This window comes from Onychostruthus taczanowskii, unplaced genomic scaffold, assembly GCF_017590055.1.
Source record: "Onychostruthus taczanowskii isolate IOZ18803 unplaced genomic scaffold, ASM1759005v1 scaffold115, whole genome shotgun sequence".
NCBI lineage: Eukaryota > Metazoa > Chordata > Aves > Passeriformes > Passeridae > Onychostruthus > Onychostruthus taczanowskii.
The window spans coordinates 182,295-199,549 of NW_024498183.1; the positions used below are offsets into that span (position 1 = coordinate 182,295).

At 39.8% G+C, this 17,255-nt stretch overlaps 1 protein-coding gene across 2 annotated transcripts in view; it reads left to right on the forward strand.

Annotated features, from left to right (window-relative positions):
* Positions 1 to 17,255, forward strand: part of LOC121348223 (collagen alpha-1(XV) chain-like) — a 116,277-nt gene that overhangs the window by 43,832 nt on the left and 55,190 nt on the right. Inside the window, exons 6-13 of one of the 2 annotated variants that reach the window (XM_041427512.1) lie at positions 1,608 to 1,734; positions 2,989 to 3,107; positions 3,781 to 3,909; positions 4,481 to 4,507; positions 6,876 to 6,938; positions 10,538 to 10,615; positions 12,270 to 12,332; positions 14,167 to 14,292. In XM_041427512.1, coding sequence (XP_041283446.1) covers positions 1,608 to 1,734; positions 2,989 to 3,107; positions 3,781 to 3,909; positions 4,481 to 4,507; positions 6,876 to 6,938; positions 10,538 to 10,615; positions 12,270 to 12,332; positions 14,167 to 14,292 — 732 coding nt within the window. The remainder of the gene's footprint in view (positions 1 to 1,607; positions 1,735 to 2,988; positions 3,108 to 3,780; positions 3,910 to 4,480; positions 4,508 to 6,875; positions 6,939 to 10,537; positions 10,616 to 12,269; positions 12,333 to 14,166; positions 14,293 to 17,255) is intronic. The other variant, XM_041427513.1, reaches the window with a different exon arrangement.

Genomic DNA, 17,255 nt, shown 5'->3' on the forward strand with positions numbered 1-17,255 from the left:
TATTGTACATACTTCAGCTATTTCACTGTTGAATCTTACAGAACCGGTGGGCAAATACTTTTTGGTTGTGATGTCCTGTCATTCACTTACTGTGTTTCCAAACCCTTTTCATACAAAGGCTTCCGTTTTAGTCACATTCACTGCTGAGTTTCCTAAGAATATTTTTCTGCAGGAATTTTAACTCTTCCAGGGTCACCATGGATGGAAGAAAACCTTCTTTTTTTTCTATTATAGACCTCAAATTCTCTGATCACTCTTTTTATAACTTTATTAAGTATTGACCCAGCCTTCTGCTCCTGATGTGTTTGAATAAATTTTTATTATTTGCCTTTTACACATAGCTCACTAAACTCATTTTGCCTGCCTTGTGCTTTGCACAGAATCACAGACTAGTTGAGTTTGAAAGGGACCTTTGAAAATTGCCCTGTCCAATTCCCCTTTCAAAGCAGAGCCAAATACAGCAGGTTGCTCAGTAAGCAGGTTGTTCAGTGCCAGTTGGTTTTGGATTTCCAAAATAATGGAGACTCCACAGCCTTTCTGTTTCAACCAAGTGTTTTTTCTGACATAGAGCCTGAATTTCTTATATTTCAGTGTGTGTCCATTGTCTCTTTTCCCTTCACTGGCTACAGAAAAGGATCTGGTTCTGTCTTCTTTACTCCCTCTTACGAAGATCTTCTACTCATTGATAAGATAGTTCTGAGCCTTCTTGAGGCAGTCCTTGCTCTCTCATCTTTCGCGAAGTGATCAAAACACAGGCAGCTGGCCCCAGATGGAACTGCTGCAGAGGGTAACTCCTGACTGGATGCAGGATTTGTACTATACTTTTCCTGATTTTTTGCAGCCAGGTAGGGTTTTTCCAAATGGCAGCAAAATCACCTTAGTGCTTGATGACTCCTCTGCATTTTACATCACACCACAAAATTTAATCCAGGAAATCTTACTGCGTCTTGACTTTTTCTCATTTGGATAAAACTGTAGCTAATTCAGGAAATATGTCTAGCTTCTCAAGCCAGAAAAATGTCAATTAATTTAGCTATTGTTTTTATCTTCTGTTTAAGAATCTTCATCATTACTAATTTTGAATTACATTCAAAATTAGACACAGCAATAGTAGAATTTTTGGCTTTTATTCCTCCTTATGCAAGATGTGATTCAATCCCAGCTGGCCACTAAGCACCACACAGCCATTTCCTCATTGCCCCTCCAGAGGGATGGGCATAGAATTGGAAGAGAAGTCAGAAAAATCGTGAGTTGCAATAAAGACACTTTAGAAGGTAAAGCAATACTAAGCTGGAATGAACCCAGCTGGAATGAACCAAGCTGGAATGAACCAAGCCAAAGGTCCTGTCTGAAAATACAGTCTCTGACAAGTGTACATTGCTTGCAGTTTCCTCCCTCTCTATGCGTTTCTCAAGTACACATCACTTGCTTTGGAGCAGTGGAGTCCAAGGGTGCTACACTATTTTTTCTGTGAATTCTGGTTTGCTTCACAGATGTGGTAGTTCTGATTACTGTGCTTTGAGGAAGGTAATCTAGTGATTCTTCCTTTAAAACATGTGATAAGCCTTTAGTCTAAACTGTTCTTTGGGATTTTTTTTTTTTTTTAGCCTGAAGACACGTTGGCTGAGCCAGTGGAAGCCCCCCCAACCATACTGGCTTATTTGGAAGAGAATGATTTCTCTGGAAATCACAGATCAGAAGAAACCTCAGAAGCAGCTAAATTTAAAGAACAAGGCACTGCCTCAAGTTTTGGGGCTTTTTTTGGGGGGTGGGGTCATTTACATTCTCTGGTTTTGAGTCTGTCATTTCCCTGTGTATGGAAAGCCACTGTCATATTTTGAGTGCTGCCAGGAAAGAAAAATCCTATGGTTTTGGACATCCTGTGTACTAGAAAAGAATTGGCACATCAAACATTTGGTCTTTGAAAGTGCAGTCTGTTAAACTGCAATTTATTAATAGCAGCAAAGGTAAGTGGTAGCAACTACAACCACTGTTCAAAATATCTCTCACTTCTCCCTCCATATAGGGGCTGATCTCAGACTCATTGTTATTAAACATGCAGAGAATGGATTTACCCTTCTTTAGTGTGAAGTCTCAGTTACAGAATTGTAGTTCATATTTTAAAATCTTTAAAAAATAATCCTTGGATAAAACTAAGACAGTGACCTGAGGAGCTGCTGCTGTGACCAAAAAAAAAAAGTGCAAGTGTTAGGCAAAGGGAATGAAAGAAGAAAAATCATCTTCATTCAGCTCAGGTTGGTGAGAAGCATGGCACCCCTTGAGTCATACCTCTCCAAACAGTCCTGCTGGCTCTAAAACCACATGGTGCCTTTAAAAGGGATTTAAGATGGATATTTATTTCATTACTTGGTACAGTAAAGCACAGCCTTTCAGTAAAACTGAATCCTGCCAAGGAATAAACAACTATTTACTACTTCTAGTGCCTCCAAAGGATGTGAATGTGCCTAATGTACCAATGGGGTATTTTGGGTGCAAGTGTGGGCAGCAAAGCAATGACAAGGCATAATGCAGTGAGGAATCCTGTTCTCCACTGCTAGGACAACTTCAGGGCACTCCTAGAAAACAAGAAAAAAAGCTAAACATATTAATAAGGCCAAAGACAATATTGCTATTTTAACTCCACACATACTTCAGATAGTATCTGTTGTAATTAACTCTCATTTTTTTGTGTTACATGGATGACAAATAGGCAACAATTAGACTAGAGCTTGAGGGAAACATGATGATGCAGTACAGTCCTTGACATTAAAATAGACATGTTTTGTAATTTTACTTTCACCTTTCTCTTTTTTCTTTTCTTTTAAAATTTTCAGAGTTGTAAAATAGCTAATATTAATCTTTGGAATGTATTTTAGTCATAATCTGAATAATTTCTTTTTTCATAAAACTTGCAGCATCTGTCTCTGATAAATACCTCTGGACAGGTTTTGTTTTGCTCTCTCATTAATAAGTAATTATTTTATTTAGATTTAGCTGTCATGGAAACTGGACAAGGCAACAGTGAGTCTACCACTATCACACAGAAAGTGTTAAGAGAAGAAGATGGCTCTGGTGCTGGTGTTTTGCCAGGAGTAAGCAGAGAGGAGGTCTGTATAACGGGTGGATCACATGCCTAATCTTTTAGTCCCAAGAACAGGAAAATCTTGGCTTTGAAACATATGGCAGTTGTAAGGCAGTGCGTAACCTGAATTCTGTGTCATTCTACAAATTAGAATGACACAGGTCACCCATTTGGAATCCTGTGAGCTACTGGAATACTTGCCCTATTTGTTGGTATGTTTCAAAATAATCACCTGGCAGTACATTTCTTATTGATTAACATTCCTACATCAACAGCCACCACAGATTTTTCTAAGCAAAAAAATAAATAATGACCCAGCCCCTGCCTCTCGGCGCCCCCTCGATGCTCTTAGCTGAGTGTCCCGCGGGGCCCGAAGCGTTTCCGGGCCGTCCGGCCGGCTGCGCGCGCGCGGCGTCCTCGCACGCCCGCTCCGTTTCGCTCGCTCGGCCCCCCGGCCCGCCGGCCTCGGTCGGAACCGGGGGGCCACACGCCCTTTATTTGTAGGTGCATGAATGATCTTTAACATGGATTGCCTCTACTGAATAGAATATACAGTTTGTATGGTGCCTGTCAGGTTTTCTGACTGCCTTGAACAAAGCAAGGGTTGTAGGAGAAAGGGTGGGGGGGGGGCGGGGCTAGAGAGAGAAATGGGAAAGTAATACAACACATTTTTCATATTTCACATTTTAATTACTCAGGGCCAGAAAGGTCAGGATGTAGACGACGGGTCCACAGATTCTCTAGGAGGGTCAGGAATAGAAGATGTGGAAAATAAAGGTCAAGGACCTCCTGGATCTCCACGGAAAACTGGGCAGCTTGGTCAGCCTGTGAGTATTTTCTCTGTTGAAAGAGAACATGAATTTTAGAAAGGGTAATAGTGATCCATCACACATGCATGGAGAGCTGGAACTGCTCAGCCTTGCACACTGTCACCACTTACACTTCTATGAGATGGGTTTTAGCCCAGCAGCTCAGGAGGATCCTGCCTGCACCGCACACATACCAGGGGCAGGGGCCCAGTGACAGCCATCAGAAAGCAAAGGCAAACAGCTGCTGTGCCAACATGCAAATGTTCTCAGAGCAGCGATTCCTCCAACTCCTTGGGCAGTGCTGCAGCACCCGCCCAGCTGTCATGTTTGAGTGTGTACAAAGGTGCAGAACTCACAGGCCTCCTTCTCTATATCCAGGATGTTTCACACTACAGATCCTTATGAACCATCAGCACAAGATGCATGAGATTAAAGAGAGGTGCAGAACATTGCACTGTGTTTGATATAGTTCTGGTTTGTCATTTTGTCACTGCATGGCACATTGCAATTTAATTAATTGCTTTTATCTTTTGTTACTTCTATGTTACAGTGTTTTATTTATCTTTCTAACAAAGATTTTCTATTTAAGGGCATTTCTGGTAAAAATGGGTTACCTGTAAGTACTTTTTTTATACCTATTTTGGTTAACTGAATTAATAAAACACAACTTTTAAAAATGAGTCTCTGCTACATTGAGACTTAAGCAGCAAAGTGTTTTTTCTTTGTCTCCTCTCTTTCGAAGACAGTTCTGGTGTCATAGTTGACATCCTCAGGTTGTCAAGAGAGCAAAATCCAGATTTCTAAGACAAATGAATGATTTTCCAATTGCAAAGAAAGTAAGAGGCACGGCATGGCATAAGCAGCTGTACCAGGAATTCAGCTCTGGTGAGGCTGGCTTATTTTGCAGACAGAAATTTCAAAAAGGGGACATACTCAGACCCTTTCTAGAGGGGTGCTTCCTTGACCCTCCATAGACGTGCTTCCATGTTGCCTACTCCTAACCTCAGCTGCAATTAACTTTTTAGTTAATTGAGGGTACTCTGGAGTTAATTGAAATGTACCTCTCACCCCTTTACTCTTGTGCAGTAATTCAACTGCATCTTCTGTTAATCATTCCTGCTTGCCTTTCTCTGCGTTCCTCTGGTTTACCCTTCTCTGTCACATTTGCTGTCCTCTTCCTGGGGTGTTCCTTCTTGGCTTCTCCAGATAACTCCCACCCCTGGGTCAGTCCACCACAAGCACGTGCATCCTCTGTGTGAGGTATTGCCCAGCAAACCACACAAAAACAAACCTATAGCTGTCATATTCTGTGCACATCTCAGCTGCCGTTCTGTATCTGTCCTCCACTGAGGTTCTGCTGCCTGGCTTCTTTATTTCCTTTCTCATTTTTTTGTCACTGCCACTTTGTGCATCCTCCCCCTCTCCAGGACCTTACCACCCAGAAGCTGTCACCATTCCCATGCCTGCTCCTCTTTTTCCATTCTAACATGTGCCACTGCCGGGAGCTTCCTGGCCCTTCCTGCCCACTGCAACTGAACCTCAAATGAAACTGGTGTGTCTTAAGATATTAAAAAAATAATTTGTGGTCATTCATGGGGTGCATTATTGAGCTCCTTCCTGAATGCTGCCTTCAGACACTGGTATATTTAAAGAAACATATCTAGGTTTGCAAATATTTAGCCAAAACTCAGGTTTTGTGCCATTAGGGTGGTTTTGGACAAGTTTATGTATTATGTATTAATAGAAGTCTGACTACTTTCATGCATCATATCTTCAAAGAAAATTCTATGAAACCAATACATCTTGGAGAAAATTCTTCAAATGTAATTCAAATGCTTCAAAACCAATTGTCTTCTCCTTGTGAACACAATCTGAATTTCTATCATAGACATTTTGTGACAATGTCTTACTTTTTTTGTAGTTGCTCTTGTGTCCATGTGCATCTGGTTTCCAAACTTACATATACCCATGCAACTTTACTTTTGGTTTGATGGGGCTTCACTCAGCAATGAAATTAGCATGTTCTACATTTATGTTGGAAATATGTTCACTGTTTTTCTATGAACATGCTACCTGTTACTCTACAGGAAAAATCATCATAGGAAAAAAAACATCCTTCAGTCTTAGAGATACATTTTTCTCCCTAATGACTTTATATAACCCGTCTTTAAAATTAGGGCAGTCCTAAAACTTGTCCAGTAGATCCATAACCACAACTGTTCAGATTTCCAAAATGCCAAAATAGTGGAAACATATTATTTATTTGCCTTCTGAATATTGTCTTGAGTGTCCTAACTGAATTCATAAGCCCCATTTTATAATAGCACTGACTTTAAAGCTGGTGGGAGTTCTTTGTAGCCAATGAATGAGCCTTTATAGGAAGAGCACGTGCATATTGTATGTAGGTGATATGAAGATGTAAAGAGTAATTTGGAATTCATTTGACTGGTTAAGTTTAGAATGGAAAATGGGGTGAATTGCTATCTAATATACCACATTGCCAATCAGAGGCATATCTTCAGAAAGGATACTAGTTTGTAGAAGTTGAATAGATTCAAGTTGGTTAAGGAAAAAAAAAAGTTTTAGTAGATGGTGGGAGCAGGTTTAAGTTAATGGTGTGATTTTTTTGCACTCAGAGCAGCAGCTGGCAGTAGTGTGTAACAAATATTACAATTTTAAAAATCCTTGCCATCAGTGCCAGTCTTGTTGGCACTCTGTCAAATCCAAATGCAGCCTGCAGATGTTTCCACCTGTATCCCTCAAACAGGCTTCTCTTCTCTGTGGGAAGAGCAGATGTGGTAAGAGGCACATTTTTTGGGCACTGCCAGGGGCATTCTATGCCAAGTCTCATACTTCCTCCCACTGTAAAAATCAAGAGTTAGAAAGAACATAGCACCATTAAATCCACCTCTGATGCTAAGTGTACAGCCTGTTCAAGCTACAGGAAAGAAAATGTCTAATTTAAAAAAATTATCTCCTTTTAGGGTAAAAATGGACTTCAGGGGTTGCCAGGACTGAAAGGAAAAGCAGGCCCAAAAGGTGAAAAGGTATGTGTCCTGTTAATACCCAACAATCAGCCAGATACAATTTATTCTAAGACATGTATTGATTTGGTGCACTCTAAGAGAGGCATAAAATACGGAATCACAGGAAGAATATAAACACCCTATTGTTCATTCATGAATGGCTGGACGGCACCACACCAGAATCGTAAGTATTTTTCAAGGATGTGAATAAACATCAGCATTAGAAAACGTTGGGCTTTCACAGAAGAGCTAAGGAAGATGTATTGAACACTTAATAAAGAAAAGTCAATTGTTGCATATAACTGCTCTGGGCAACTTACTCTACTGGCTAAGTTTTTTAATAGAGACAGTATAATCATATTACCCTTAGGAAATGGACATAATTGAAATAAGAGTTAAACCATCTGAAGTAGCAGCTTGTATCGCTTCTGAGATGAAGTGAGATGTAATGGATTCATCTATTATTAAAGTACACGTTGTACACAAAATTGACATACAGATCCAAGTCCAAGTGTCAAATTAATAATCCCTTTCATCTGTTTAACAAAACAATACAGACTTCATAAATTCACAAACATGACCCATATAAATCACATCTATTCAGATTACTTTGAAATGATCCAGAATCATTTCAAAGGTCTCCAGTACAGGAATCAGGTAACAAGATTGCATGGCAGGCCCCCATCTCTATGTCCAGGTGTTATAGAAAGATTTGTTGAGCAGAGGGTTCTCATAAACTGTAGGGAAGTGAAAGCATGTGGGGCAGTCAGTGAGCATCTCATGTACATCATGATGGGGACACTTGCTCTCCTCTGGGACCTGTCTCAGGTACATGTTCACAAAGCCACACAGCGTGGGAGACAAACAGGAGGACTTCCAAGTCCATGCACAATCACAGGGCTACCACCTCTCAGAGGCTACAGAGACATGGTGGGATTGCTCATAACATGAGTGCTGCAGTGTATGGATACAGGCCCTTCAGTAGAGATAGTCTGGGCAGGCAGATTATCATTAAAACACTCCATCAGCTCTCAGCAGGCATTACAGGCCCTTAAATGTCATTTGACTATTAGCTTTTTAGGTTTCTTGCAAATCTGCTTTAGTCCTTCTTGTGACGAGAGTTATTTCTAGGATACTTGGTACTGACATAAATAATTCTTGTGTAGGAAACCATAAAATCAGTCAGGATTCTTTTAACGTAAACAAAGCAAATGGAAAAGATGCCAAAATTATTTTGCAGCTGCTACAGCCACAGCTTCTGTTGGGTGACCATTCCAATATTCAGCAACAAGTGCTACACCTACACTGGCTAATGGAACAGGCCCAGGAACTGATTTGCTGATGGTTCAGACTTGCAGGCACAGTCTCTGACAATGTTTTGGCCTCTGTCAAATAAACCTCACTCAGACAATGCCTCAGGCCATTGTTAATCAGTTGTTAATTGCACCCAGAACACTGCAAGATGAGATTGAGCATAGGCTCTGTAGTCCTCCAGTGTCATCCCAGTAAGCTTTTAACTTTCAAATACTCATGCTGATGGATTTCAGTATACGTCTAAAGTTATTTCATGCAAAACGCACAAAAACCTGTGCTCAAAATACTAGCTTTGAACAGGCAGGGCTAAAAGGAGTCTCAGAGTCAAATACCTAAGGATTGTGGGCCCAGCCAGTCTGTTCCAGCTGACCTCACAACCAAAGGCCATCCAGCCTTAGTTTATTGATCAGAATAGCCATCAGGAGAAAATTCTAGCAGCAGGAGAAGCAGCTTAGCTATAGAGAGCAAAAGTTATATTGGAAAGGAAAATACTCCAGTAGTCTAGTCCTGATTACTTTTATGCCTACTTTAGCAAAGACATCTTAAGCTTAGTTTTTCATTTAAAATTTGGACAAATATTTTCAAGGGACACTTGAAGAAGACACTGTGAAGTTAGCAAAATAGTGCTAAAAATCCTAATGATACTTTCAAGAGCATTGAGAAAAGCTGACAGCTTCATATGCAGAGCTTTGTCTTGGCAATACTTTAAACAGACAATTCCTGCAGTAGAAAAAGGACAAACTGCTCTGATCCTCTTTTATACATGTAAATTATTTTTAAGTTATCAGTTGTTCAGCAAATTGTTTCAATATTCTGATCATTATGATTTCCTAGGCCTGGCTGTGTTGGTAGAGTGACGAAAGCTCAAAGAACACACAAAAATTCGTAACTGTTATGCTGTCTAAAGACAGTCAGCACCTTTTCCAGTATAACAATATCTAAATTTCAGGAACAGTAGTAGGATCCACCTTCCTCTTTCTGGTCCTTCTAACTGAAAACTGAATGCCAGGAATGAATGGGGCACTACGTATTGGTGAAGAGTGGGGAGCTGCTGTCACTTTCCACCATGGTCCATGTTCTCTGTAGAGGTACAGCCATGAGATGCTCCTTGGGAATGGATACAGCCAGGCTTCCTAAAAATTACCATGACCCAAATGTGATATCTGGGGTTTTTGTCTTCTTTGCAGTACACGCAAAGTGGAAGAAATTGCATGAAAGGAAGCGCCAAACAAGTACTGCCAGGAACTAATGTAATAGTCATTGGAAAAAAGCGAGGACGTGTTAAAATGAATTTAGAGCATCTGTAACTGAACATGCTGGCAGACAGTGAAAATAGCCCCAAATTAATTAAACACATTCTCTGTGGATATGACTGAAGTATCACTATAGGAACCATTTGATAAAGCTGCAGGGAACAAAGAACTGAATGAATACATTTATCTAATGAACTCTCAAGCATAAAGAGCAAGTGACCAAGAAACAGTTAAAAGTCAGTGTTTCCTTCTATGTAACCAAATATGTGAATTTCTAGAACACAATTTAAATGCTCATAAGCACAGATAGCAAATTGGCAGGTTAGAGGGTAAAGCACAGATCAGTGGAGGCAAAACCTCAACTCTTGGCTCAAGTGAAAAATACTGGACTTGAGCAGAAAAATTATTAAAAGTCACAAACATCTTAAGCTGAAGCAGTTCAAACTGACCTCAGCAAAATGTCAGAGGTGATGTAAGAAAGACAAATTATAAGAAATGATAGTAATTATGAGAGAAAATGGCACATATTTGAACAGTATCTTTCATTGTGTTGGCAGTAGATAAAGGTCAACACACAGCAGAAAAATCATGTTGTGGTAGTACTGAAAAAAACATTAGAGAGGTTAGCAATAAAATCAAGAAATTTTCAGATTGAATACCATGGTGTGACCACACTGACTACATTTTTTTCTGGTTTGGTTTGGTTTTGGTTTTTTTTGGATGGGGTAAGAGTTCATATATAATATACCCTAAAAATGCAAGATCCACAGTTAAACCTTATTCTGGCAAGACATATGCACTGCCTAATGCTGTTAATACTGCTTGTACATTTTCAAATTCATTGCAGAAGTTAAAAAAGGAAGAGTTGTTTCTTCCGTTGCCAATGCGAAGATCATATTCACTGGGAGCTTCTCTTAGAAATTAACAAAGTCCAACCCTCCTCATAGCATCTAAGCAGCCACTCTTGTGACTGGAAATCCACACAGATTCTAGCTAGTGCTTATAGTCTTTATATGGTAAATCCTTGCTGATTTATTTTAATTCCCATTTCAGGGTGATCCTGGTGAGGGATTGCCAGGACCCCCTGGACTACCAGGACCCACAGGACCATCTGCTCCTTCCAGAGGATTAGTGAGTATTTAGGGCTCTCTGTCAATGAGCTCAGCTTGCCACAGAGGAATCCAGAACTAAATAGGAGGTTTTCTCTGGGAAAGTAGCCTGACTGCCACAGAGATTATCATGTTTTCTAAAACATTCATGCAGAAATGCAAATAAATGTCTGACTGCAGTGTGTGAGTACCGTAAGCTACATAAACACCCAGTATTCACATTTTAAAATGTCAGTGGATGTGTGTGCTCTCCTATGCAAAAGCAACAATATATGGGAGAACACAAAACAAAAATTTCCACAAAAAGGCATTCTAAACTTAAATTATTAATTTCTCCCTGCTACTGAACAGAGAAATGGTTTGACAGTCAGTTATGTTTGCTGTCATTAAATAATAGAACACATACCAACATGATGACAGTGTCTGTATTTTGAATGCTCAGTACTCAGGCCATGTTAAAGAATGAGCTTCAGATCCATCTCACTGCTGTACTTGGACTTTTCTCCCTATATCTGTGATGATACGTGTGCATGCAGCTAAAGAAGGAATCTGGCCTGAATTTTGGGTTCATGGTGTGAGAGCTGATTTTATGCTTAGACAGTTCACCACTGACACCAGTGGAAATCCTGGGGTGGACTTTTACACAAAACCATCTGTCACACTGGGTATCAGGAGTGTTTAACAAAAGAGTTTGAAACATATTCCACTGGCCAAAATGGATTATATGCTCCCCTGATTCTGGGTTTGCTGAATTAAGCCAATATATTTCTGCAGCATAAAAACAGATTAACAGTGTTCTGCTGCACTACTGAGCCTGCCCTGATGCTGACTTCAAGAGACCAGCAGGGCAGCTCCAAATCCCCCAAGACAAAGTGCTCCAGGCCAACAGTTTTACCCAGTCAAAGGTCACTTCCATAAATGCAGCAGGGAACACCATGACCTACACTGCCTTTACTTCCTTGTACTCTGTGACAGCAAGTTTCAAGGCCTTTTATTCCGTAGTGAAGTGGAAGAAGTCTCAGTGCAGCCAAGGAACGCATCCTTAAGTCCCAGGCATTTGAAACATTAGTTTTGGTACTATGATAACTTATTCAGGTGGTACTTCTCTCTGTGCTTTTCTTTGTAGTCTGAAAAATGTACACAGCTATGAAACTCACCAAGGACTAAACACTAAGGTGTTTTTTCAACAGAGGATTTTAAAAAAGGCTTCAATATATTGATTTTTCTTTATAAAACTCATCTTTTTCATTACAGTTGTAGTTATCTCAGAATTATGCTTTTTAAAGGAGGGGTACGTTGTAGGAAACTGGGGTTATTTGTAAGACCTGCATTTTAGGGTATTCTTAATGTTGACAGGTACCTCTCTGAAGTTACAATTTGTCTGAGGTATTACTTCAGTTCACTTAAACAGTCTCATGGCATGTGTGTCCTGCAGGACAGTTATTACTGTGCTCATAGAGCACCTGCAGGTAAGTACGGTGCTCAGTGACTACAAAAGATGGTATGAAGCACCAGAAAGATAAGTGAAATGTTTTTGTTGTATTATAATTTATTTTACCAGTGACAGACTGCTGTAAGGATATTGATGACAGCTGTATTTCCAGTTAACGTCAAGTGATATTTGCATTTGTCATCTTTAAAAGCAATAATTTAAAATGGAATTCTCGTAATTTCAGAATAGACTGGAACCTGAAGAATCGGGTTCTGGAGATACTGACAGAGAGACTAAGATTTTAACGGTAAGCAAAATATTTCTCATTATAAAGAGATTTATTTTGCTCATGCAGGTTGTAGAATTTTTCATAATGCAAGTTTTATACATGCTTAATATACTTCATCTAGAAAGGATTTGTAGGGTTTCATTTCAAGATCAGAAAAGGCCTAAATGCTTGTGAGTGGGAAGAAATACGAGATAGGAGGCGGCCACCAAAGAAATAACAGCAAGAGGACTTTTCAAAATGAGAAAATGCTTTTAATCTGGCTGTAAGAAGACAGTAAAGAGGAGAGAGATGGGAATAATAGATTAATGGAATCATAGAAAGACCTAAATGTCATCTTGTTCCAGCCCCCCTGCCACGGGCAGGGAAACCTTGCACTAGACCATGTTGCTCAGAGCCCCATCCAAACTGGCCTTGAACACTGCCAGGGATGGGGCATCCACAGCTGCTCTGGGCAACTGTACCAGTGCCTCACCACCCTCAGAGTAAAGAATTTCTTCCTAATATCTAATCTAAACCTACCCTCTGTCAGATTGAAGCCATTGCCCCCTATCCTGTTACTACAGACCCTTGTAAACCCCTTTTAGTCAGTGGAAGGCATTATATGGCCCTAGTCTTTACTTCTTTCAATTTGGAGTACCTGTTCTAAAAAAAATAAGTGTATTGCAGCGGCGGCGGCTGACCTTAAGGTGTATCCCAGCTAGCTGTGGCCAGCACCACCGGCAGCACGGGGGCACTCTCCCGATTATCTGTATGAAATGTTTTATAGTGCAGCTTTCTGGTGAACTGAACATCAGAAATACTGCAGCTTTGTGAGTTCACTATGGTTCCTCAACTCCAGAATGCTATAGCACACTGGAGGCCTCTGCTTTGCAACACAACTAGTGATATTACTCATTCTCTCAGATTGGTTTCTGCCTCAGGACTCCTCTTCTGTTTCTTTCTTTTTACTCTAAAGTGCTTAATACCTAATTCCCAAGACCCTCCAGGAGTCAATTGCCACATGATGAAAGTTAGAAATCTTGCCTAATTTAGGAGCCTCTTCAAATGCCCTTTGTAGGTGACAAGACAGGTGAGTGCCCTGCAGGAGGCTCTGTTTACTGTACTGAAAATCCAAGGGGAGCCTCTTCTATCTACAGATAGAATCCTGTACATGGTCCTAAGTCAGAATTAAAGATTTCCTGACTTACAGTGCCATGGCCCAAAACTTCAAGATTTCTGTCTCTGCCTGCTAATGCAATCACTAACACAGATGGACCTGGACATGAGAGGGAATATTTGTAAATGTCCTGTTCCTCCCAAAATAACATTTCACTCATTTCATACCATTCATTCAATTTAAATACCTCTGTTCATGTCCAGGATAGATCTTTAGAGCAGAGGCCAGTTTTACAGCACTAAGCATGTCTCGACCATGAGTAGGGATTCTCAGTGCTCCAGCAATAACATGGAGAAACCCTATGAAATGGTAGAGGAGAAAAAAGCCAATCACTTCCCTCTGTACAATGATGGTTTCTTTATGGTTAGGTCTCTTATAATTAGGTCGATCCTTGGGATATGTCTGAGATCTCTACTGGGTTACAGAGAGCTGACACAAAAGTTTTTGGTTTTCAATGTTTCTATTTCAGTGCTGTGACGTGGCACAGTTCAGAGAGCATGGATGAGGGAGGTCAGCGTGACCCTATGTAAGGGCATATCTGTGAAACTAAAATTGGTTGTCAGTGAAGCAGAAGTGGGGTGGAAACCCCAGCTGAGTTTTATGAGCCTGAACAGTTATGTGAGCTTTTTCCTGTTCCATGTATACAGAAATGAACCAGGCTAGGATAATTTCTAACACTCCTGCTGATTTAACCAGGGTCTTCTGGGGCCACCAGGCCCTCCAGGACTGCCTGGTCTTCCAGGAAACCCAGCACCTGATTCAGGTGTAGGACCTCCTGGGTCACCAGGCGAAGATGGAGCTTCTGGGGAACCAGGCCCTGAAGTAAGTACCCTTTCGTGCACAAAGCTTGAATCTTATGCTATATTTAATAAATCTAAATAAATCTAAATTTATTAAAAAAAAAAAAAAAGTCCTGTTAACCAAAGCAGAGCACTAATGTACATTTGACAGACAGATACTGGTGAATCTGGACCAGAATAAATAAAAATTAAGAATGCTTTTGCCAACACTGAATAAGACTAAGTATCAGTTCTCCTGTGGTTCAGGAAAATGAAATTTGCTAAATCACTTATATAAGCTTCAGGGAATTTGTAAAATAAACTGAATTTTCCTCTTTCCTCTTCTATCCTTTTCTTCAGCAAGGTAGAAACACTTATTCCTCTGGACATGTGAATATAATTCTACTGTAAAAAATGTTGCTAAATTTTGACTTACAAATAAATTCTCAGTAAAGTGTTTTTTCCAGTGAAGAAAATAATTTTTTTAGCATTGAACAGCTTTAAAAATCCTCTCTGGAATGATGAGATTAGCTCAGTTGTTTGGAGCATGGTGCTAATAAAGCCAAGGTTGTGGGTCTGATCTCTGTGCTGTCCGTTCATCTAAGAGCTGCACTCGATGATCCTTCCCAATTCAGAACAATCCCTGTTTCCATATATTTACTAAAATGGTTCCCTTATTCCCTATCAACCATCTGCCAGCAGCAGTTGTTCTCAGGACAAGATTTGTGAGTGAGTCACCATTTCTGTACCTGACAAGATGTCATTAGCATATATCAAGGAAGTGTTCAGGGGACGGGTGCTGAAAAGGAGATCTAACTATTTCTCAGCTGTCTTGGAGGGGGGTTTTTTTTGAGGATAACCAAGTTGGGAGTTGATACAAAACCTAAAAAGTGTTTGGCCATCCAGGTGGAAAGCAGCATCTTTTGTGCAGAAAGAAATTAGGCACCTGAAAGTCTTAGTATGGGATTCAAGAGTCAAGTGCATGGGAAGCCAAGGAAATCCATTACTCTCTGCATCTACTGATTGTTATATGGTTGGCAATATAAAATAAAAAAGTCTGAAATGCTCACCAGATTTCATTAATTGCTAAACTCTCAACAGCTCACCAGAATTCATTAATTGCTAAACTCTCAACAGCACTCTTTTTATTTTCCGAGTACAAGACAGGTCAAATTGTATTGAGGATTACATATCTAATTTTAAGTAAATGTATTGGCAAGTTTTATAAAAAAGGCAGTTATCCTAATGTTTTATTTACTGCATTTGATAAAATGCAGTGTTAGATAAAAAGGTTCTCTATAACAGCTTCTTTCCAACTCAAAATGTACCTTCAACTTTCCTGACTGTGGCTATTTCCATATCCTTAGAATATAAAGTAATTCAAATTGATTAGGACTAGGAAATAGTACTAAAATTTGCCACAAAAGAATAATGTAAAAAGGAATTAAAAGACTATGGAGAAATAAGTATTGATTCATTATTGTGTTATTTGGGATTTCACAGGCAATAACATGAACTACTTGTAGACAGTCAGTTTTCTGATCCAACAGAAATCATTGTCTCAGGATAGTTCCTGGGAAATGTATCTGTTAAAAAAGTAGAATCTAAATGTTAATAAGACTACTAAAGAAAGTCACTCTGCTTTTCAAAGATTTGTACACATTTGCACACTCTGGATAAAAGAAGTGAGCTCAATTCCCAGCAGAAATTTTTTGCTCGGGAATTCTCATTAAGTACCACATTAGCACATTTGTGTTATTAAGGGTTTTCAGCTGTGAATACTAATTCCAGAAGACCAGCCAATCACCTGAAGTTGGGGGACAGGCTTAAGTCCTTGCTAAATCAAGAACTTTGTGATGTAGCACCTCTTCTCTCTAAAAACATGGCTTAGAAATGTTTCAGTAAAGGCTGCATTCTATAATGGGAAATACCCCCACACTGCTTCACAGTGCATTTCGTACTGATATGGTATTGATCTGATTTTCTAAATGCTACATGAAGTTAAATTGACCCATAGCATTGTATAGGGATAGTTTCTATCATAATTTTTTGTTTGAGGTAGCTCACAAATGCATTCATATACCCTGATGAGAATAACAAATGTCCCAGCATTGCCTGCTAGCTACATAAGAGAGACTATTCCAAAGCTCTTGAGGAAATTAGCAATTTTAGCACAATGAAACCTAAAATTGGAAAGCAGTAGAGTGGAAGTAATCAGCAGACTTTAGAATAGTTATTGCTCTTAGCTCAACCTCTTTTCTTATTCTCTTCTGTCTATGTAATCCTGCCAAAATACAATATGAAAATGTTTGAAACATACTGAAAATATTTCTGATTATTCTCAATAAACAGAAAAAAATCTATTAGTTACTCTATGATTTACAGTGCATCCAAAGAAAAAAAGCAGGGTGGGGGGGACAAAGAGAGCCAGAAAAATGAGGCTTTGTGATAATTCTGAAAGCATCAGAGGGAAACAATATTTTCTGTCTGCTTTGCTAGCCATTCATATCCTTTGCCAAAACAGACGAATAAATAAATATTACTAAAGATCATCAGAGGCCAGAATATACCCCTGTAAATGTAGTCAAAGGCCTTCAGAGCCTGATTTTTAAGATGTAGATGTGAAATATGCCTGTTACCTTTCATGCATGTCTAGTTACTGTGGGCTGGACTTCAGCACCTCTACAGATTTATTGGTTGACCCTACAAACCAGTGTTTTCAGCCTGCCTGCTCACTCAAATGCATGCAGGATACAAGTCATGGATACAACACCAGAAACTGGGTGGAGAACTTAATGTACACTTTTCAAGGCAAAACTAAAGTGAGGTGTCATGAACAATGTGAGTGCCATCATCAAAAATGTGAGTGCTGCAAAGTGGCAGCACCTTTTCTTCTGCAGAAGGACCCTTTGGGAGTACTGCTCCTGCAAGTGTAGTAATGCACCTCCAGGCTCAGCGACCCAGGGACACCTGGCAAAGTGAGTCTGAATAAGCCAAGTGCTGCCC